General features: G+C 42.3%; 1 protein-coding gene across 7 annotated transcripts in view; it reads left to right on the top strand.

Annotated features, from left to right (window-relative positions):
* Window positions 1-23599, top strand: part of NCKAP5 (NCK associated protein 5) — a 971589-nt gene that overhangs the window by 837681 nt on the left and 110309 nt on the right. For all 7 annotated transcript variants that reach the window (XM_045066496.1, XM_045066499.1, XM_045066498.1 and 4 more), the window contains 2 exons: window positions 8153-8254; window positions 13295-13483. In XM_045066496.1, the coding sequence (XP_044922431.1) occupies window positions 8153-8254; window positions 13295-13483 (291 nt within the window). The remainder of the gene's footprint in view (window positions 1-8152; window positions 8255-13294; window positions 13484-23599) is intronic.

The raw sequence follows: 23599 nt of genomic DNA, 5'->3' as shown, positions 1-23599 counted from the left end.
TAATTTCCTTTTGTTGTCTGATTGCTGAGGCTAGGACCTCTAGTACGATGTTGAATAGCAGTGGTGATAATGGACATCCCTGCCGTGTTCCTGACCTTAGCGGAAAAGCTTTCAGTTTTTCTCCATTGAGAATGATATTTGCGGTGGGTTTTTCATAGATGGCTTTGATGATATTGAGGTATGTGCCCTCTATCCCTACACTTTGAAGAGTTTTGATCAGGAAGGGATGTTGTACTTTGTCAAATGCTTTTTCAGCATCTATTGAGAGTATCATATGGTTCTTGTTCTTTCTTTTATTGATGTGTTGTATCACATTGACTGATTTGCGGATGTTGAACCAACCTTGCAGCCCTGGAATAAATCCCACTTGGTCGTGGTGAATAATCTTTTTAATGTACTGTTGAATCCTATTGGCTAGTATTTTGTTGAGTATTTTCGCATCTGTCAGAATGGATAAAAAAAACAAAACCCATCTATATGTTGCCTCCAAGAAACACATTTTAAGCCCGAAGACACCTCCAGATTTAAAGTGAGGGGGTGGAAAAGAATTTACCATGCTAATGGACATCAGAAGAAAGCAGGAGTGGCAATCCTTATATCAGATCAATTAGATTTTAAGCCAAAGACTATAATAAGAGATGAGGAAGGACACTATATCATACTCAAAGGGTCTGTCCAACAAGAAGATTTAACAATTTTAAATATCTATGCCCCCAATGTGGGAGCAGCCAACTATATAAACCAATTAATAACAAAATCAAAGAAACACATCAACAATAATACAATGATAGTAGGGGACTTTAACACTCCCCTCACTGAAATGGACAGGTCATCCAAGCAAAAGATCAGCAAGGAAATAAAGGCCTTAAATGACACACTGGACCAGATGGACATCACAGATATATTCAGAATATTTCATCCCAAAGCAACAGAATACACATTCTTCTCTAGTGCACATGGAACATTCTCCAGAATAGATCACATCCTCGGTCCTAAATCAGGACTCAACCGGTATCAAAAGATTGGGATCATTCCCTGCATATTTTCAGACCACAATGCTCTAAAGCTAGAACTCAACCACAAAAGGAAGTTTGGAAAGAACCCAAATACATGGAGACTAAACAGTATCCTTCTAAAGAATGAATGGGTCAACCGGGAAATTAAAGAAGAATTGAAAAAAATCATGGAAACAAATGATAATGAAAATACAACGGTTCAAAATCTGTGGGACACAACAAAGGCAGTCCTGAGAGGAAAATATATAGCGGTACAAGCCTTTCTCAAGAAACAAGAAAGGTCTCAGGTACACAACCTAACCCTACACCTAAAAGAGCTGGAGAAAGAACAAGAAAGAAACCCTAAGCCCAGCAGGAGAAGAGAAATCATAAAGATCAGAGCAGAAATCAATGAAATAGAAACCAAAAAAACAATAGAACAAATCAACGAAACTAGGAGCTGGTTCTTTGAAAGAATTAATAAAATTGATAAACCCCTGGCCCGACTTATCAAAAAGAAAAGAGAAAGGACCCAAATAAATAAAATCATGAATGAAAGAGGAGAGATCACAACTAACACCAAAGAAATACAAACTATTATAAGAACATACTATGAGCAACTCTACGGCAATAAATTTGACAATCTGGAAGAAATGGATGCATTCCTAGAAACATATAAACTACCGCAACTGAACCAGGAAGAAATAGAAAGCCTGAACAGACCCATAACCAGTAAGGAGATTGAAACAGTCATTAAAAATCTCCAAACAAACAAAAGCCCAGGGCCAGACGGCTTCCCGGGGGAATTCTACCAAACATTTAAAGAAGAACTAATTCCTATTCTCCTGAAACTGTTCCAAAAAATAGAAATGGAAGGAAAACTTCCCAACTCATTTTATGAGGCCAGCATCACCTTGATCCCAAAACCAGACAAGGATCCCACCAAAAAAGAGAGCTATAGACCGATATCCTTGATGAACATAGAACATGTCTTTTAAACATATACCAAATCTACCACCTGTGTTTTCTGCCCTGTAACAGAGGATATCCAGAAAGGTGGTGAACTCACAGGAAATCGTCTGAAGTTAGCAGTATCAAAAGATGCTCCAAGGATTACATAGTAGTACACTCCAGACTTGCTTTCCTTGTGGTGGGATTAAAAGAGATGAAACAGACGGCTCAGGGCCAGCCTGGGGCTGAGTTGAGGGAGCAGGGTGGGACTCTAGGATGCTTCCTGGAAGCCGTGAGTTGAGATCAGCTCTTCAAAGTGGAGAGAGGGTGATCTGCAAACAAAGCTGAAGCTGAAGAAGCAGTGAGTTCTTCCTTCGAGATATCAGTCCTGGAGCCAGGTGAGGGTGAACCTTAAAATAAGGCTATGTCCAAATGGGCAGCCAGCCAAGACAGTGAGAGCAGCGGCACTCAGCAAAGGAGTGGGGGAAGGGGAGACGAGGGGATGCCCTGATATCCCATCTCCTGGGTCGAGGATGCTGAATAGTTAGAGATACCAGTGGTAACCAGGCAGATTTTGAGAAATTCCTCCATCCTTCTACTAAATATCCTACTATGAACTTTTGAGGGTAGAAAATGCCTTCAGATGAGTGGAGCATATTGTGAACAGAGGTGTGATCACTGAAGGTTTAGCAGTAATTCATGTGGCAATAACAGATCTTCTCACTTTATAAATAAAACAGGAATTCAAGAACTGTGGGCATAGACACCATCCCCTTTAACTGGGAGCCTTGTTTGACAAAGAGAAAGAAGTAACTCTGAAGAATATACCAGAGGCCGTGGGTAGAATTCAGGATATGCATATTGTAGTATCCACCAAGGTTAAGTAAATCAAGGGGACTGAGGCAGATCGGATTAAAAACACTGATTCACGTCTACCTCTGCTGCTGAACTTAAATTACTCATGTTGGTAGATCCCATTAATCAGATAGATGCCACATTCACGCCCATAACTTCTCTTTTGTACAGATATTTGGATTTTAATAGTTAGAGGGAAGAATAATTATATGCACGATTATGGTCCTAGATTATTTCTCTCACCAAATCTGACTCAAAGAGAAGGCAGCAAAGTCCTTTCCTCTTTGCCTCTTACGCTGAGTTAATAACTTCTGAGATCCTGGCATGAAAAAATCTACATGTTCCTTTTCAAACGTCAGGAAGTACATCAGTAAATGAAAATGCTGCTCGTCACCTTATTTCAGTGGATTTTTCCATCCTGGCTTCCCATGCTGCCCAAATTTCTCCAATAAAGATCAGCTTTTTACCATCACCTTGTGTCCCTGACTCAGGATTCACTGTCTTCCTGGCCTTAGCTATCAGGGCCTTAATGTTAAGACCTCATTTCCATACTGAGCAAAAACCCAGAGGCAGAATTCTATTAAATGCAAGGAGACTTCACTGAGCTCCCGCAGAACAGCAGCTCTGTGAGTGAGGAGAGAAGCAGGCAATGGGAAAGTGGCCCTCCAGCCCAGCTCCGAAGGCTCAAGGGTGCCATGTGCTCTAGTCCCCACTGCCATCATGAACGGGAGAGCTGCTCTTCCAGAATGTGCTGCTCTGAAGGGGGGCCCCTCCATCTTCATCCCACCTGAGAGAGAACGGCCAGTCCTGCGTGCAGTCTGTCCAGGGGGATGTTTCTCTGCTTTAAATTACAGTTTCAGAACTGTGTGGAGGACATCTCAGGGGCAGAACCAAGGCAGGGGAACCCACCAAATTGTACCGACCCAGGGTGGTTCTGGCCCTCACTGCCCTCACACTGCTGGGCCCCCAGAGCCCGGTTTGGTAGCTCACCCTGGCACAGGGTGTGTTTGGGCTGTGGATGGTAACACACTGTGGCACATCACACAGATCCCTCCCCCTGCGCCTGCAGAGTGACTGTAAGGACGCCTTTTCCCTGGGAAGCTGAACGTCCCTCAGTGTGAGAAGTCATCTTGGTCCGCTGACATAAACAAATATACACGTATGAATATGTGTGTGAATGCGTATATATACATATAGTGCGTATGTGTGCGTGTGAGTGTGGGTGTGTTGACTGAGGGAGTGAGTGTCTACCCTGTCTGCTACAGAGTGCTTATCTCAGGAGAAGGGCCATCTCAGCCGAGCTAATATGAATCATGATAACAAACCCCCACATGAATAATGGCTCAGTGCACATTGATTTCTTCCTCATGGAAAGTCCAAACACGTTATCTCTGATCCACAGGTAGCATCCTTTCCGTTGGCAATTTGGGAACCCCAACCCCTTCTACCCGGTGGCTCTATCTTTAACACGTGGTTTGCAAAGGTTGCTCTGCTCAGTTGGCTGCATCAAGCCAGTGGGAGCAGAAAGAGCATGGCACCCTCATGCTAAGGATGGTCCTGGGCCGAGAGAGACATCGCTTTTACCCACACTCCACTGTCTAGAACTAACCGTGTCACACGACCACACCAGCTGCAAAGCAGGCTGGGAAATGCAGTCCAGCTGTGCACCCAGAGAGAAGGGGGGAATCCATTCCATGACGGTTAGCCAGTTCCTGCCACAGGGGCAAAGCAGATATACAGGGCTTGTCCTGCATTCCCACAGAGCCGATCACCTTGTTAGGAAAGTGGACCCTATGCATGGGAGCAATTCATCAGTCACGCCCCTCAGGTACAATCAGAAATAACCAGGCCTCTATCATCTGGCTGGGTGTGGAAGTCGGTAGGGCCTAGAGATGAAGGGCGGTCTTAGGGAAAGGCTTTTAACGCAATCCTGCACAATGAGTAGGGCTTGGGTGAGTGGGCAGGAGCAGGGAGAGTGTGCCATGTGAAAATGGACAAAAGCATCAGCTCAGAAGTGAGAGGGACTCATTCGGGAGACAATTGAAACCAGCCTGCCAGGAAGGGAGGGGTAGACTCTTTTCATCAAAGAGCCCGTTTAAGCAAAGAGATCTCACTGACCTCTGCTTAGGAAATGTGTAAGGCCGGGAGTCTTGATTTCTAAGACCGAGTGGAATCTCAGTTACGGAGATAACGTAAGAGGCGATGTGAGGTCAATTTCAAACCTATACTGAATAATCTGGCTACCTTTCATGTCTAAATGTTAAAAAAAAAAAAAATCATGGCTCAATCCAAGATTCCTCTAGCTTTTCAGGTTAAAAATTCTGATTTTGAATTATTTCGGGTAAGAGGTGTTATCCAGATGGACACTGATAGTGAACATGAACTGTAGGTAGATATGTGCTGAGAATTTTCCCCTTGAAGAGGTAGACTTCTTTCAAGAGGTCACGGCTTTATCCTGTCAGTTTTACTCTTCCTGACAATAGCTTTACTTGAATTCCCCATGTATACATTCTACATACTTTGCATCAAGCCCTTTATTAAGTACAGATAACATCACAGGACCAGTTTGAAAAGGGATGTGCTTATTCTCTTGCACACCCCGTAGGTGTGTGTCTGTTGGAATATATTTATTATACTATAACTATACCTATACATGTGTGAAAATATAAGCCTTTCATAAAAATTCTTATTTTAAGGTGGTGTAACACCACCAGCAAAAAGGAAGTGGAACATCTCTGAGCTTGCGAGCTTTCATGGTTATTTAAAGCAAGTTGTGTGGAAGGATGATATTTACCTACCATTTTCTTGCCTGTGGCCTCAACACAGAAATAGATTTTGTTTTCCAAGTCATTTTGTATTTGCCTTACATATGCAGAAACTGTGACAACAGAGGATTCATGTGTGCCTTAGCATTCAAGAAATTGCCTACCATCGACTCTCAGTTTTGACAAGTAATTGGTGTAAGGCTCTGTGAATTTCAGTGTACTATCTTACCTATTCCTGTTCCTGACTATGGCAACTCCTCTCCCTACCTGTGGAGTAGGTTAAGGAGCCACTCTCAGCCCTCTGTCACCAGCAAGGAATCTGAGGCAGATTCAGTTACATTCCCAAGACCTGGTAACATTCGTGCCTTAGAGAGCTGGAGCTAATGTCTCCTGGCCCCTTGAGCCAGGACCTGTCCCATCTCCCACATAATGTTACTGACTTCAACTGAGGGGAACTGAGCGTTTGGCTATACATTGCTAAAATATAACATCATCGGGGCGCCTGGGTGGCTCAGTGGGTTGAGCCGCTGCCTTCGGCTCGGGACATGATCTCAGGGTTCTGGGATCGAGCCCCGCGTCGGGCTCTCTGCTCAGCAGGAAGCCTGCTTCCTCCCTCTCTCTCTCTGCCTGCTTCTCCGTCTACTTGTGATCTCTCTCTGTCAAATAAATAAAATCTTTAAAAAAAAAAAAAAATATAACATCATCTAGGAGGATGCATTTATGCATACATATATTCATGCAGAAAGCAAAGGATGACATCATATATTTGATCAGTGAAAAGCAACCATGAACCAAATTACCTCAGATGTCTAAACGAGAAGGACTCTTCCCTAAAATCACATGACATACCACTCAAATTCATCATTTCTTTTCTTGAATGTCATTTCCTATAACTTCTTGGACTGTTTGCATATTGATAAGTGTTTCCTTAGGTCTCAGAACATTATCATTCTTTTGGCACTCTCTCAAACTTTAAAACCTCTGTGTGGGTGAGAAAAATATAAAGACATCTTTCCTTTAGAAACTACAATACTACTCACTGAGTATTACCCACTGTGATTGTTGTCCTCAGGAGACTCAGTTTCTAGAGGGAGCTTGGGGTAAGCATTCTAAAAATCATGTAGAAACAATATCCTGATTCTAGTTACCTATTGATGTCTTAGCTCTGCTGGAGAAATTAGAACTTTCAAAATAACAGGCAACCAGGTTAAGATTTAGGCCCATTTTGGTGAAAGTACTCTGCAAACACAGATTGAGGGAAGTCCAAGTATTGGTCTGAAGCAAATAGTGATTTAGAGCTTCACTTGGAAGAAGGAGGATGAGCCATAGCAGAAAAAAGTGCCTTTGCTCCTGCAGAGGGAGGCAACACAGTCCTACCTCAGCACCCTCCCTCGCTCGGCCGCTGAAGGCATGTCTGTCAGGTGACCATCCAAGCAAGTACACAGGGCTCTCATGTAAGTTCAGGCTATAGGGAGTTCAATGGAGAATGTAGCTAATGTGCCTCGTGTCAGCAGAGTTTATGGTCTCTGCTGACAAGGTGGTGCATCTGCGAGGACAGAGGGACCCGTGGGGCCACCCCTGTACTCCAAGAGGATCCTAACATTAATTAGTGGCACAGAATCTGAGACGTTTCCTGGATCCACATCAGTATGCAGCAGGGCCTTTCCAGGAAGAGAAAGGACCAGTAAAACTTTGCAGAGGTCAGGGAGGCTCGCTTAGCTACATTATTTACTTACCCAATTCGATTTTTTAGTGTCCGAAGTCACAAAAGTTGTAACCAAGACCAACCAGGCTACAAGTACCATTTTAAATTGTCATCAGGCTAGCAGAAACATTAGACATAAATCAGGAGTTTTATTGTATTTGCAATTAAACAGATCAAATTTAATGTCCACAGAAAAGCTTTAAGTAATTAGTATGAAGATTAATATAGTGAAATGTCCCTGGTTTAGCAGGCCTCCCAAGCAAAGCCGAAATAAAGAATTGGGTATATAATCAAATAGCATGTGAATATTAATGTACAATATCCTCCAAGTCCCCAGATCCCAGATGCAATTATTTTCTATTCACATTAATTGTTCCTAACAGATGACATTAATGACTTTGAGTTAAAATGTGTCCAAGGGAAGATTTTACAAGATCAATGCTATTTAGAAATAAGGTCACTTTTATAATTATTTGCTCAGATTTTAACCACTGCTCAACGTAATAAGGTTAACATGGTGATTGTTTTCTAATGTGGATATCAAAAGTTAATTTTCATACCAGCCAATAAGTGTATTGGATGATTTATGTCTTTCCTGCTACTTATTTTCCACCTACAACTTACTTTTTCCTACTACTTATTTTCCAGCACAGACTGACAAACTGTGAGAGCGTGATTATTATTTATAAGCTCGAGTTTGCGTGTGTGTGTGTGTGTGTGTGTGTGTGTTGCCAACAAACTAGAATAAACTTTTTGGAGGTAGGCTATGTATTATCTAATCTAGAAACGTCAACTCCTTTGAGATTTAGCTGTCCAAGGCAGGATTTTGAAACAAACAATGAAGTCATCGCTATGCCATGTTTCTGCTTGTTTCCACCTAGAAACTTCACTCACGTATCTTAGATCTTTCATCCGGAGATTTGCTTTCAGACATGGAAAGAAGCCGAAGTCTGACGCAGTCACGGACTGATGTTGAGATGCATGTGAGTCTCCCCTCTGCCTTCAGATCACTTGTTTAGGTTATTTTCCTTCCATCAAATATGATGTCACAAGTGAACCATAAAGCACATCCTTGAAGCGTTGTCAGGCAGATAAAAATACCTCCCTTTCTTGTGTTCTCTGAAATTCAATATCATGTCCCCCAGCTGATAGAGTAAGCAGAAAGTGTCACTCCCAGCAAAAATATCATAAATCTTTGCTTTGTCCCCAAGATACCTTTTTGGGTATTGATTACATCTCAAAGTCTCTGAGAAATGGTCAAGGAGCTTTTTATTAAAGCCCATGTCCTATATTATTCATCCTACTTTTATGATATATTATGTATGAACTTTTAAAAATTCATGGGCTGTACATTTTTTTCCTTTTGCTAGGGTTAGCTTTGTGCTTATTTGGCAAAACTTCAAGCAGCGTGGCTTTTAACTCTCATCCACATAAAGCAAGTAACTTGGAAAATACAAGAGCCAAATAAATGTGTAATGAAAAACATTAGGCCTAAAACAATGATGGATGAACATCTGTGGATAATTGGCTTTTGATTTTACTGTACAATTTTATCAGTGTAGATAGGATATTCTGTATCAAAGGTAAATATTCTCAGTTTATATTGGAATTAAATTTCAATGGAATGCTGTCACTTTAAAATTCATGAAGACCATAATGGCGTCCAATCTATCATAGGGCCTTAAGGTCAGGAATTTTTTAAGTGTGCAGTATTTACTCAAGAAACTCTTGCCATCATTCTCTCTGTCCCTCTCCTTTTTTAAACTGAAATTGTGGATTTTGTATTGCATTTCTCAATAAGGATGTTAAAGCCTATGAGTCACCCAAGGTAGTGATCTAAAACACACAATGAGAAAAGTACATTTCAAGTAGTGCAAACAGGGAGTATTTTGCCAGTGAATTCCACGTAGTAAGGAGAATGTTACAATGGAAACCACTATCCATTTTCTTGGGCAGAGAATAAGTTTAATAATAATCATTATCTGTCACAAATTATAACTCTTCCCAGTTGGGTGCTTGGTGGTCAGTGTTCGTCCAGTTCTGCTTGTTGTGAAGGCCTTATCTGTGCTATGGCAGTGGGGCTAGAACCTGGGCCCAATATTAGAAGGTTGTACTGGCTGGGGGACCTTACGTAAGATCTTAATGCCTCCGTGCCTCAATTTCCCCATCTGAAGAATGAGTATAATGATACTTCTTTTCTGTTTCTGAAAATTGTGTTGAGGATGACATGACATAACCCATAAAATGCTGGTCCCCCAATTCCCGCTAACAACACTGGGGCAATAGTAAGATCTCTGCTGTTTAGTCCTCTCCTGTTCTTCTTCACACTTGGTACGGTGCCTCAGCCACATAACACCACAGCAAAGATGGGGAATGACACCAGACAGGTATCTGCTAGCATGTCTCTACAGAAACTCGCATCAGGACTTCCAGAAACAAAGTGCACCTGCACTTTTGGCTGTTGCTCAGTCCTGTTCTGGTGTGTGAGGCATCAGACAACACTGGTACAGTAAAAAGAACAATATGGCGTCTCTGAGGGAGTAAACTCTCAAAGTAAACTTAGGATTTACTTTGAGAGTCAAGACACATGGATCTTAACAAAAGTTAATAGTAGAAACACCTGGATGTTACTAAGCATTACTATATGCCAGGGGCTGTTCACATTCACAGTGATCTTAAGTGGTCAGTGCTTTCCTCATCTCCATTTACAAAGAAAAAAATTAAGGCAAGGAAGGGTTAAGTAACTTCCCCAAAGTCAAGGAGTTAGCAAGTGGAAGAGCCAGGATTTCAGCCTGGTACATGGCTTTAAAGTTCAAGCTCTCAGCCACAGAACAGTTAGCTCTTCGCTGGAGTAGATAATCCTGCTTGATAATATTGTGCTGATGAAGGAAACTGCAGGAAAAAGGAGCTCGCGTTGCAACTGTGATTGAGATCCTGGATCCCTTATTAAATTCAAACGCTGATTATTTAAGGTAGGGAAAATATAATGCCTTAGTAGGGAGGACTGGCCCTCTTCTTCTGTTAATTTTTTTTTTTAAGATTTTATTTTTTTTTTAAGATTTTATTTTTTTTAATAGAGACAGAGAGTTACTGGGTATGTCCAGAAGCAGGAGGACAGACAGAGGGAGAGGAAGAAGCAGACTTCCTGCTGAGCTGGGAGTCCAATGTAGGGCTCTGTCCCAGGATCCTGGATGAGCTGCGCTGAAAGCAGATGCTTAACCAGCCAAGCCACCCAGGTGACCCTGGCCCTCTTCTTTGTAAGAAATTAGCCTGTAATTGCCCCAACACACACACTCTTTCACACACACACACACACACTCCCCAGTGCATGGCCCAGGGGTAGGCTTCGGACATCCCCTTCATCCTGCTCCACACAGTCCCAATCAGGCTGTGAGGTGACACAACTCACTACCAAATAACCCACATAGGAGGTAGACCTCTCTCACAGCTTCCCCTGGGGGCTTTCTACTCAAAGTCCTGGACCAGCAGCATCGAAACACCTGGAAATGTCCCCAAAATATGACATATCTGATTCCACTTCAGCATGGCTGAATCCAAATCTGCGTTTAGCAAGATCTCAGATGTTATGTGTGCACAGTGAAGTACAGGAAGCCTACACATCCCTGCTTACTACCTCAACCCCATCTTCCTCTACACGACAGTGATGGGCCTTCCCCACCTCCCCATCCGGGCAGCTCACATTCACGGTCAAGAAGAGGCAGCTATTGTATGCAGTATGTGCCCTCCTTAATACCCACCACCAGGCTCACCCAGCCCCTCTCCCCACTCCCCTTCAAAGCCCTCAGTTTGTTTCTCAGAGTAGTATTGCAAGGAACACTGGTTGTGGTGCATAAACAATGAGTTTTAGAACACTGAAAAAAAATTAAATTAAAAAAAAAAAAAAGCCGCAGCAGTTCCTTCCTTTGCTAGCTCTGAGGTCAAATTTCCTGTCCTCTGAATCCAACATCATCCCAGAGGTACACACGTGGACAACAACTGGACAAGGATGCTTATGCGTAGAAAGAGTCCTGGGAATTGAGTTGAATTGTAAGAACAGATAACATGTTGAGATGTGGAGTGGGAAGGAACAGGTGGGAGAAGAGAGAGGGAAATCACATAAGCTTCAATACTTTGGGGAAAGGTGGAGCACGAGCTGTAACCAGAAGCCTTGCAGAGCATGAAAAGAGAGGGTTTTTTCTGGAAAAGTTTAGATCTGGATGGCCTCTCAGGACACAGACACAGTCTCTCTCTGGAGAACAGACCACCCTGTCCGAGCAGAGGCAGTCCTAAAGGAAAGCACCACCTCAGTTAATCAAACAACGAAAAAGGCGAGAGGTTTGGGAATGGCGGAAATGGAAAGCACCCAAGCAGAAGTGAAGTGTGATGTGTCACTTCAGAAAGCGGGTTTGGGTGTGGGGGGTTGGGTGGGGGCTGACGCGTCAGTGTCAGACCTTCCCACACAACGGCACCACGGCTTGTAGGCATCTGTCACCAGACAAATACAAACTCCCCTTAACTAAGCCACATGCACCAATAAACGAGGTCATCAATCAACAGATATTGCTGAATGCTCAATTTTAAGACAAATTTCTTTTTTTCAGTGATATTCAGAGCCGGATTTTTAGCTGTTGGGGAAGAGAGTAGTAAAATTCCTTGGCATTCTTAGATCACTTAAAGGGATTGTTTTGCAGCAAAAATGTATTGGTAGCCGGCAGATGCCTGATATGAAAATCTAACTTTATGAAGCATTATAGATACTGATTAGAGGGGAAATTAAACATAGCCTCTGTACTCACATGGGAGGTTAGCATGTCCCCTGAGTACTCCCAGGATAGCACACTTTGTTTTCCTCCAACAGGAGTTTGGTCACCATCAGCTGAAATTGCATTTGGAGAACAGTGATAAGTACTCAGGTACTAAACGAACGCACCAGTAAAATGTCAATAAATTGCATAAGTAAGAAGCTTTGCCATTCTGCAAATGACACGAAGACAGATGGTTCCCCATCAAAGAGTTTCTGAGACAAGCTTTATATAGATAGGAGACTGGAGTGAGGCTGTAAGGAGAGACTTTGTTCTTGTGATCAGGATGCTAAATTAATTTAGCTTGGCCAACTCTTGGAGCTTCATCTGTTACATTAGGAGCTGAGAAGGTGGCTGTCAAGATGTGCTGGGATGTTTACAACTTTGTCGCCTGTGCCTCTACCCCCTAGAGTTCTAACCTCCTGGATCTTTTGTGCAGAATCCAAATCTACTCAATGTGACCGTTTTTATCATTTGGACAGCCAGCTGATATGAAAAGTTCTATAGCCTTTACAATAGAACCTCATGATTCCTCACTGGTGCTCCACTGCACATGGCTTCTGGGCATTTGAGTCCTGATTTGGAATGATGCTGTCAGAGCCATAGGGGACCCTGGGAGTAATCTGGTAGAGCTGTTACTCCCTCTCCCCCCCACTGCAAAGGAAGACCCTGACGTCCGTGGAAGTTAAATGCATTCTTTGCTCAATATGTCATACCAGTAGCAGTGTGATGTCCAGGTCATTAGATTCCCAGTCTAGTGCTCATGCTCTTGAACCCTACAGCCAAAGATGTTACTCTTGTCTTTATGCTTCTGGACCATTAGTCTTGTCTTGATATTGATCTGATTTTTTTGACCAATATGCCTGGTTAAAGTGGAAAGTTTCCACTGTGGTAATTCTGCCTAATGGTGAGGGCAGCTCACCTACTTAGACCTGGTACTGTGCTATACCGCTTCCGACCTGGAGCCCCATTTGGTCTTTGCAGTAACCCCATAAGGTAGTCAGTATTATCATTATTCACTTTTTAAAAAAAGTGTAGCTCTAAGGGATTAAGTAATTCCTCCTAGTGTATTAGTAAGAGGCAGAGCCAAGATTGGAACCCCTAGTCTGTCTGACCCAAAAGCTTTGCTTCTCACCACTGGGCTACCTTCGCTCTAATATTAACTTGGTATCTGCTGTCCTCTAAGCAAAGCCCTCACTCAGAGCTCTCCTGCTTTTTTAGGAATGTCAGCTGAGTGCAAAATCAGGAGTCCCTGCTTTGAAATGCCCTGGTTTGGGGGTTGTCATCCCTGGACGTCTCTGTCCTCGAAACAGCTGCAGCAGCAGTGAGCTGTCTCTTTCGAGCACGTGCAGCGAGTACTCCAGTGGCTCCTCCCACACGTGGCATGACGGGAAGAACCTCAGGAAAAGGGTAAGGCCTCCTTTCAAGGCACTGGAGCATCAGAGCGAGCCAGAAAAGAATCCTCTTCCGGTCACAAGGTGGAAGGTGGGTGGAGAGCTCCAAAAAGAATGCCCATTTGCCGAGAGCCTGTTCATTCACTCCCCACAAAACTAGACACGGGGATCTCATTTCCTCCTTTATATGGGAGAGGAAGCCGGTTCAAAAAGGTTAAATCGCTTGCCACAAGTCACACAGCAAGTGAGGAGTGGAGGGATGATTTGACCCAAATGACTTGGATGGCATGGGAGGGAGTTTGAGGGAGGAAGAATTTTCCTTCTGTGCTTTGCTGGAGCCCACCAAACTCCTAGATTTATGTCAAGTTGGAACCTAGAGCCCCGGCCTAATGGAACTGACTACACTTCAGACCAACTCAGACATTTCCAATTAGTTTTATGGACACCCTCTATCACTGTGACGCTCCGAGAGACTTGTTAATGTCCACCGCAAATGAGACCGAGCGAGGCCACTTGCCAAGCCAACCCAGACGGAGCATCCCTTGAGAACTCAAAGAGAATCCCCCCACCAGACAACAGGGAGGGTGGTGCATCAACTCAGTATAAATGACCAAAACTTTTTCAAAGTATCATTAGCTTTGTCGGAATGTACTACTCAAGCATAGCATGTATTATATTGACCTCCTCTACTCAATTTTATAGCCTCATAAAACACTAATTGACTGTAAATTGGAGGGTGATATGGCAGAGAGAGAAAGTACCGTGGCAGGTGACAGGGACCATGGCTTCCGGGTTATTAACTAAGTCCTGCCGCTCCACGGCTCCCATCTGTAAAGGGGACCCGCACAACCGTAGGTTCCTTCAGGCTCTGAACAAACATCTTTGGACACTGGGGAAAGCCAAGTGTTTGGAATAGCTATCTTTGCAGCTTCCTGATGTTGAAGAAAAGCAGAGTACACAAGCATGGCAACCCTGAATCAGAAGGTTCGGAGGTCATTTTTCTATCATTCATGTAAACTCCATTTACAATTTGGAAGCATAGAAACCAGGAGGACTCTGTAACCGGCAGAAAATAGTAGTGAGGGAGTAGCTTTGTTATACTCTGAACCAGAACTTGGAAAAAAATTTTGAACTTGAATTCCAAACTTTATTCCTTTGGACACAGCCTCCTGATACAAAGTATGTATATTATTAGAGTTGTTCCTTATGAGCAGATGTTCGAAGTTCTGAATAATGATTGCTGGGTCCTGGCTCTTGACACACTGGGAAGCCCAGTCAGGGATGTTCCCAGTCTTTGTGATTGTAACTGGCTTCTCCTCTCTTGGCACCCCCTGACCACTGCTCCTTCTCAGAGCCTTTATCTTGTGTTTCTTTGCCTTGCTTTGACTTTCTTTTCTTTCTTTTTTTTTTTTTCTGAAATTCTCCTAATTTGAATAATCCTGGATCTTAAAAGGAAATCTCTTTCCTGAAAACGAGAAATTAAGTTTTTATGCACTTCATGCACACTCAGGTGACCGTGATCTCGAGATGTCATAGGGAGAAGTCCTAGTTCTCAAGGACCCAGCAAACTGGATCCACTCCCATAGAGGCATTTACATTTATATTATTTCAGGAACATCTACAGTGCACACAATGTGCCACATACTTATTTAGTATTCACTTACATAATAAACTCATAGAATATGAACTTGAAGGGAACTACAATATTAACTTACAGAATAATAAATATATGGCCAATGGTTCTTCTATAATTCACAAGTATTTTTTTTTAATTTTTTATTTTTTATAAAAATATATTTTTATCCCCAGGGGTACAGGTCTGTGAATCGCCAGGTTTACACACTTCACAGCACTCACCAAAGCACATACCCTCCCCAATGTCCATAACCCCACCCCCCTTCTCCCAACCACCTCCCCCCAGCAACTCTCAGTTTGTTTTGTGAGATTAAGAGTCACTTATGGCTTGTCTCCCTCCCAACCCCATCTTGTTTCATTGATTCTTCTCCTACCCACTTAAGCCCCCATGTTGCATCACCACTTCCTCATATCAGGGAGATCATATGAGAGTTGTCTTTCTCTGCTTGACTTATTTCGCTAAGCACGATACACTCTAGTTCCATCCATGTTGTCGCAAATGGCAAGATTTCATTTCTTTTGATGGCTGCATAGTATTCCATTGTGTATATATACCACATCTTCTTTATCCACTCATCTGTTGATGGACATCTAGGTTCTTTCCATAGTTTGGCTATTGTAGACATTGCTGCTAAAAACATTCGGGTGCACGTGCCCCTTTGGATCACTACGTTTGTATCTTTAAGGTAAATACCCAGTAGTTCAAGTGCTGGGTCATAGGGCAGTTCTATTTTCAACATTTTGAGGAACCCCCATGCTGTTTTCCAGAGTGATTGCACCAGCTTGCATTCCCACCAACAGTGTAGGAGGGTTCCCCTTTCTCCGCATCCTCGCCAGCATCTGTCATTTCCTGACTTGTTTATTTTAGCCATTCTGACTGGCGTGAGGTGGTATCTCATTGTGGTTTTGATTTGTATTTCCCTGATGCCATGTGAGATGGAACACTTTTTCATGTGTCTGTTGGCCATCTGGATGTCTTCTTTGCAGAAATGTCTGTTCCTGTCCTCTGCCCATTTCTTGATTGGATTATTTGTTCTTTGGGTGTTGAGTTTGCTAAGTTCTTTATAGATTTTGGACACTAGTCCTTTATCTGATATGTCGTTTGCAAATATCTTCTCCCATTCTGTCAGTTGTCTTTTGATTTTGTTAACTGTTTCCTTTGCTGTGCAAAAGCTTTTGATCTTGATGAAATCCCAATAGTTCATTTTTGCCCTTGCTTCCCTTGCCTTTGGCGATGTTCTTAGGAAGATGTTGCTGCGGCTGAGGTCGAAGAGGTTGCTGCCTGTGTTCTCCTCAAGGATTTTGATGGATTCCTTTTGCACATTGAGGTCCTTCATCCATTTTGAGTCTATTTTTGTGTGTGGTGTAAGGAAATGATCCAATTTCATTTTTCTGCATGTGGCTGTCCAATTTTCCCAACACCATTTGTTGAAGAGGCTGTCTTTTTTCCATTGGACATTCTTTCCTGCTTTGTCAAGGATTAGGTGACCATAGAGTTGAAGGTCTATTTCTGGGCTCTCTATTCTGTTCCATTGATCTATGGGTCTGTTTTTGTGCCAGTACCATGCTGTCTTGATGATGACAGCTTTGTAATAGAGCTTGAAGTCCGGAATTGTGATGCCACCAACTTTGGCTTTCTTTTTCAATATCTCTTTGGCTATTCAAGGTCTTTTCTGGTTCCATATAAATTTTAGAATTATTTGTTCCATTTCTTTGAAAAAGATGGATGGTACTTTGATAGAAATTGCATTAAATGTGTAGATTGCTTTAGGTAGCATAGACATTTTCACAATATTTATTCTTCCAATCCAGGAGGATGGAACATTTTTCCATTTCTTTGTGTCTTCCTTAATTTCTTTCATGAGTACTTTATGGTTTTCTGAGTATAGATTCTGTGTCTCTTTGTTTAGGTTTATTCCTAGGTATCTTATGGTTTGGGGTGCAATTGTAAATGGGATTGACTCCTTAATTTCTCTTTCTTCTGTCTTGTTGTTGGTATAGAGAAATGCAACTGATTTCTGTGCATTGATTTTATATCCTGACACTTTACTAAATTCCTGTACAAGTTCTAGCAGTTTTGGAGTGGAGTCTTTTGGGTTTTCCTCATATAGTATCATATCATCTGTGAAGAGTGATAATTTTACTTCTTCTTTGCTGATTTAGATGCCTTTAATTTCCTTTTCTTGTCTGATGGCTGAGGCTAGGACTTCTAGTACTATGTTGAATAGAAGTGGTGATAATGGACATCTCTGCCATGTTCCTGACCTTAGCGGAAAAGCTTTCAGTTTTTCTCCATTGAGAATGATATTTGCGGTGGGTTTTTCATAGATGGCTTTGATGATATTGAGGTATGTGCCCTCTATCCCTACACTTTGAAGAGTTTTGATCAGGAAGGGATGCTGTACTTTGTTAAATGCTTTTTCAGCATCTTTTGAGAGTATCATATGGTTCTTGTTCTTTCTTTTATTGATGTGTTGTATCACATTGACTGATTTGCGGATGTTGAACCAACCTTGCAGCCCTGGAATAAATCCCACTTGGTCGTGGTGAATAATCCTTTTAATGTACTGTTGAATCCTATTGGCTAGTATTTTGGTGAGAATTTTTGCATCTGTGTTCAAGGATATTGGTCTATAGCTCTCTTTTTTGATGGGATCCGTGTCTGGTTTGGGGATCAAGGTGATGCTGGCCTCATAAAATGAGTTTGGAAGTTTTCCTTCCATTTCTATTTTTTGGAACAGTTTCAGGAGAATAGGAATTAGTTCTTTAAATGTTTGGTAGAATTCCCCCGGGAAGACATCTGGCCCTGGGCTTTTGTTTGTTTGGAGATTTTTTTTTTTTTAAGATTTTATTCATTTATTTGACAGAGAGAAATCACAAGTAGTCGGAGAGGCAGGCAGAGAGAGAGAGAGAGGGAAGCAGGCTCCCTGCTGAGCAGAGAGCCTGACGCGGGACTCGATCCCAGGACCGGGAGATCATGACCTGAGCCGAAGGCAGCGGCCCAACCTACTGAGCCACCCAGGTGCCCCTTGTTTGGAGGTTTTTAATGACTGTTTCAATCTCCTTACTGGTTATGGGTCTGTTCAGGCTTTCTATTTCTTCCTGGTTCAGTTGTGGTAGTTTATATGTTTCTGGGAATGCATCCATTTCTTCCAGATTGTCAAATTTGTTGGCGTAGAGTTGCTCATAGTATGTTCTTATAATAGTTTGTATTTCTTTGGTGTTAGTTGTGATTTCTCCTCTTTCATTCATGATTTTATTTATTTGGGTCCTTTCTCTTTTCTTTTTGATAAGTCTGGCCGGAGTTTATCAATTTTATTAATTCTTTCAAAGAACCAGCTCCTAGTTTCGTTGATTTGCTCTATTGTTTTTTTGGTTTCTATTTCATTGATTTCTGCTCTGATCTTTATGATTTCTCTTCTCCTGCTGGGCTTAGGGTTTCTTTCTTGTTCTTTCTTCAGCTCCTTTAGGTGTAGGGCTAGGTTGTGTACCTGAGACCTTTCTTGTTTCTTGAGAAAGGCTTGTACAACTATATATTTTCCTCTCAGGACTGCCTTTGTTGTGTTCCACAGATTTTGAACCATTGTATTTTCGTTATCATGTTTCCATGATTTTTTTCAATTCTTCTTTAATTTCCCGGTTGGCCCATTCATTCTTTAGAAGGATGCTGTTTAGTCTCCATGTATTTGGGTTCTTTCCAAACTTCCTCTTGTGGTTGAGTTCTAGCTTCAGAGCATTGTGTTCTGAAAATATGCAGGGAATGATCCCAATCTTTTGATACCGGTTGAGTCCTGATTTAGGACCAAGGATGTGATCTATTCTGGAGAATGTTCCATGTGCACTAGAGAAGAATGTGTATTCTGTTGCTTTGGGATGAAATGTTCTGAATATATCTGTGATGTCCATCTGGTCCAGTGTGTCGTTTAAGGCCTTTATTTCCTTGCTGATCTTTTGCTTGGATGATCTGTCCATTTCAGTGAGGGGAGTGTGAAAGTCACCTACTATTATTGTATTATTGTTGATGTGTTTCTTTGATTTTGTAATTAATTGGTTTATATAGTTGGCTGCTCCCACATTGGGGGCATAGATATTTAAAATTGTTAGATCTTCTTGTTGGAAAGACCCATTGAGTATGATATAGTGTCCTTCCTCATCTCTTATTATAGTCTTTGGCTTAAAATCTAATTGATCTGATATAAGGATTGCCACTCCTGCTTTCTTCTGATGTCCATTAGTATGGTAAATTCTTTTCCACCCCCTCATTTTAAATCTGGAGGTGTCTTCGGGCTTAAAATGAGTTTCTTAGAGTCACCATATAGATGGGTTTTGTTTTTATATCCATTCTGATGCCCTGTGTTTTTTAACTGGGGCATTTAGCCCATTAACATTCAGGGTAACTATTGAGAGATATGAATTTAGGGCCATTGTATTGCCTGTAAGGTGACTGTTACTGTATATTGTCTCTGTTCCTTACTGATCTACCACTTGTAGGCTTCTCTTTGCTTAGAGGACCACTTTCAATATTTCCTGTAGGGCTGGTTTGGTGTTTGCAAATTCTTTCAGTTTTTGTTTGTCCTGGAAGCTTTTAATCTCTCCTTCTATTTTCAATGATAGCCTAGCTGGATATAGTATTCTTGGCTGCATGATTTTCTCGTTTAGTGCTCTGAAAATATCATGCCAGCTCTTTCTGGCCTGCCAGGTCTCTGTGGATAAGTCAGCTGCCAATCTAATATTTATACCACTGTATGTTACAGACCTCTTTTCCCGGGCTGCTTTCAGGATTTTCTCTTTGTCACTGAAACTTGTAAATTTTACTATTAGGTGACGGGTTGTGGGCCTATTCTTACTGATTTTGAGGGGTGTTCTCTGAACCTCCTGAATTTTGATGCTTGTTCCCTTTGCCATGTGGGGAAATTCTCCCCAATAATTCTCTCCAGTATACCTTCTGCTCCCCTCTCTCTTTCTTCTTCTTCTGGAATCCCAATTATTCTAATGTTGTTTCGTCTTATGGTGTCACTTATCTCTCGAATTCTCCCCTCGTTGTCCAGTAGCTGTTTGTCCCCCTTTTGCTCAGCTTCTTTATTCTCTGTCATTTGGTCTTCTATATCACTAAATCTTTCTTCTGCCTCATTTATCCTAGCAGTGAGAGCCTCCATTTTTGATTGCACCTCATTAATAGCTTTTTTGATTTCAACTTGGTTAGATTTTAGTTCTTTTATTTCTCCAGAAAGGGCTTTTATATCTCCGGAGAGGATTTCTCTAATATCTTCCATGCCTTTTTCGAGCCTGGCTAGAACCTTGAGAATTGTCATTCTGAACTCTAGATCTGACATATTACCAATGCCTGTATTGATTAGGTTCCTAGCCTTCGGTACTGCCTCTTGTTCTTTTTTTTTTTGTGGTGAATTTTTCCGTCTTGTCATTTTGTCCAGATAAGAGTATATGAAGGAGCAAGTAAAATACTAAAAGGGTGGCAACAACCCCAGGAAAATATGCTTTAACCAAATCAGAAGAGATCCCAAATCGTGAGGGGGGAGAAAGGGGATAAAAAGAGGTTCAAAAAGAAAGAAGGAAAAAAAAGAAAAAAAAAAGAAAAGAAAAGAATTAAAAAAAAAAACGAATAAAGAAAAATATAAAAAAGACAAAATATATATATTAGATAAACTAGTTAAAAAACGTTAAAAAAGAAAAGGGTAAAAGTTAAAAAAATTAGCAGAAGAAGAGAAAAAAAATGAAAAAGAAAAAAATTAAATTAACTGCAAGACTAAAAAAATCACAAGGAGAAATCCATGAGTTCCATGCTTTGCTTTCTCCTCCTCTGGATTTCTGTTCCTTTCCTTGGCATTGAAACCGCACTCCTTGGTAGGTGAACTTGGTCTTGGCTGGATTTCTTGTTGATCTTCTGGGGGAGGGGCCTGGTGTAGTGATTCTCAAGTGTCTTTGCCCCAGGTGGAATTGCACCGCCCTTACCAGGGGGCCGGGCTGAGTAATCTGCTCGGGTTTGCTTTCAGAAGCTTTTGTTCCCTGAGCGCTTTCTGTAGAGTTCCGGAGGATGGGAATACAAATGGCGGCCTCCTGGTCTCCGGCCTGGAGGAGCCGAGAGCCCGGGGCCCCACTCCTCAGTTTGTCCTCAGAGAATAGCGCCCAGTTACTCCCATCTGCCTGACCTCTGGCCACACTCTGAGCTCACCGAGCCTGCAGCTGGTTCAAGGTAAGCCCAAGCTGTGAGCTCACTGTCGGCTCTGTCTCTGTAGCTGGCTTTCCCGTTCCAATACCCGCAAGCTCTGCGACACTCAGACACCCTGATCCTTCTGTGACCCTGCGGGACCTGAGTCCACGCTGACCCTGCATGGGCTTCGCCCGGGTTTAGCCTCTGGAGCCATGTCCCTCAGCGGAACAGACTTTTAAAAGTCCTGATTTTGTGCTCCGCCACTTGCCAGGAGCCAGCCCCTCCCCCCGGGGTCTATCTTCCCGTTGCTTTGGATTAACTTCTCCGCCAGTCCTACCTTTCAGAAAGTGGTTGTTTTTCTGTTTCCAGAATTGCTGTTCTTCTTCTCTTCGATCTGCTGATGGATTTACAGGTGTTTGCAATCTTTAGATAAGCTATCTCTCTGATCTCCTGCTAGCTGAAGTAGTCTCAGCCTGCTACTTCTCCGCCATCTTGACTCCTCCAGTATTTTTTTTTTTTTTTAATATTGTTCTGTATGGAATCAGAAAGGAAGCCTGCAGGAGATAAATTAGGCTGCCCTACTTGGAGCAATCTGGGTCTAAGTCACAAGTACTTACCTGACCCACGCAGCCTTGAAAGTATTTTACAAGTATTAGCTCATTCAGTACTCTTAAGAACCTAGTTAAATAGATTCCCCTATTCCCCTATTATACAGATGAGAAAATGGAGGTGCTAAGAACTAAGTAGCCAGCCAAAGATCTCATAGCTGGTAAGTAGCAGAGCTGGTTAGTTGGTTCAAGAATCACCCTCGCCATTCTGCTCTGGTGGCTTTGTTAAATCAGCCATGTTTGGGATGGATTTGTTATCTTAAGACAAAGAATGTCCTTTAAAACAAAAAATAAACAAAAAAACTATGTAGAAGTGTTGTTGACCAGTCCAGAGATAAGAAAGGACTTTGGGCATCAAACCCAGGCCATTGCTTTTCCAGGAGCACCCTTCAGCTAATTTTACCACTCCCCAGAATAGCTATTTTCCAAGCAAAGCCTGAAGCTGCCTATGGAAATGCCGGCTCCTGCTGCCCTCTCTCCTACAGGGGATGCATGCTTTTTTTTTTTTTTTTTTTTTTTCAATTTTCCAGAGTGTTCCAAACTTTTCTCAGGTTATTAAATACCATAACATCCTGTGGAAAACTGATTGAGGAATCTCACAGGATGGAGAGCCCTGGGAGGTTTGCAGCCACTGGCCCTAGGATGAATCAGACCACAGTGGGGACAGGCTGTGAAGAGGCAGCAGGAGGCAGACTGAGCACATCTTCCACGGGTTGAACAAATCTGCCTTTTTCAAGCTCTTGCAGGGTACTTTTGCTTGCTCCTCTTCTTATTGTGAATGTGCCTCTCAGGATCATGAAAATTCTTAGAAATCCTAACAGTGGCAGCCTGCCCACATTGGTCCTTAATACCCAGACTCACTAACAGGATTTCTCCTGATGTCCAAAGAAGTTTTTAATGGTATAAAGGAAAAGGAGAGGAAAGGAGAAGCATCACCAAACAACATTTATCCACAGCAACTTCTGACCCTGGAGAATTTTCTGAAGGAAATATATCATTTGACTTAAAAACAATAAACATAAATAAAAAAACAAATTAACACCATATGTTATTGCTGACAGCAAGCATCATTTTAACGGAAATGTCTTAGATGCAAACAGATGTTCACCACTTACCAAAAAACCAAGGCTTCAATGTAAGTTTCTGAAACTTTTCAACCTCTGCATAGGAGTACATGATCTGTGCTCAGTTATGGGACGGTGCAGCTGGGGTAGAGATGCCAAAGGGGGTTATGTTCTTAGCCAGGATGGGCACAGAGCACACATCTGAAACCCACCAGATTCACTCACCCAAGTTCTTCACCATTAATCATATAGCCTTAAAAAAAAAAATAAAAGAAGAAGAAGACGACGACGATGACTGAGGTTAGTGCCCAAATCCCACTGATTTCCCGGAGTCTTAGTCTGTGGTTAACCTCTGCGGGTTCCATTTAGGAGAGGGGTGTGAGGATAACCTACTATCTCTATTATGACATTGACTAATATAGAGGAAAGAGTGGAGGTTGAGTTTGGCTCCAGGAACCTGGCAATGCCTATAGTCATGTAGGCTCCAGAGCCAACCTGCTGCCTGGGTGCAAAACGCCACACCACCACTTTGTAGCTGAGTCATAGGAAGAACCTGGGAAACCAGGGCAGAAAGCATGGTTCCATCTCTTCCTTAACTGTGTGATCTCCAACAGACTAACCATGCTGCCTCTCAGTTTCCTCCCTAGTAAAACAGG

Source organism: Mustela putorius, unplaced genomic scaffold (genome assembly GCF_011764305.1).
Source record: "Mustela putorius furo isolate JIRA1106 unplaced genomic scaffold, ASM1176430v1.1 tig00003867_pilon_pilon_pilon, whole genome shotgun sequence".
Classification (NCBI taxonomy): Eukaryota; Metazoa; Chordata; class Mammalia; order Carnivora; family Mustelidae; genus Mustela; species Mustela putorius.
This window is presented reverse-complemented; position numbering and strand designations above follow the sequence as displayed.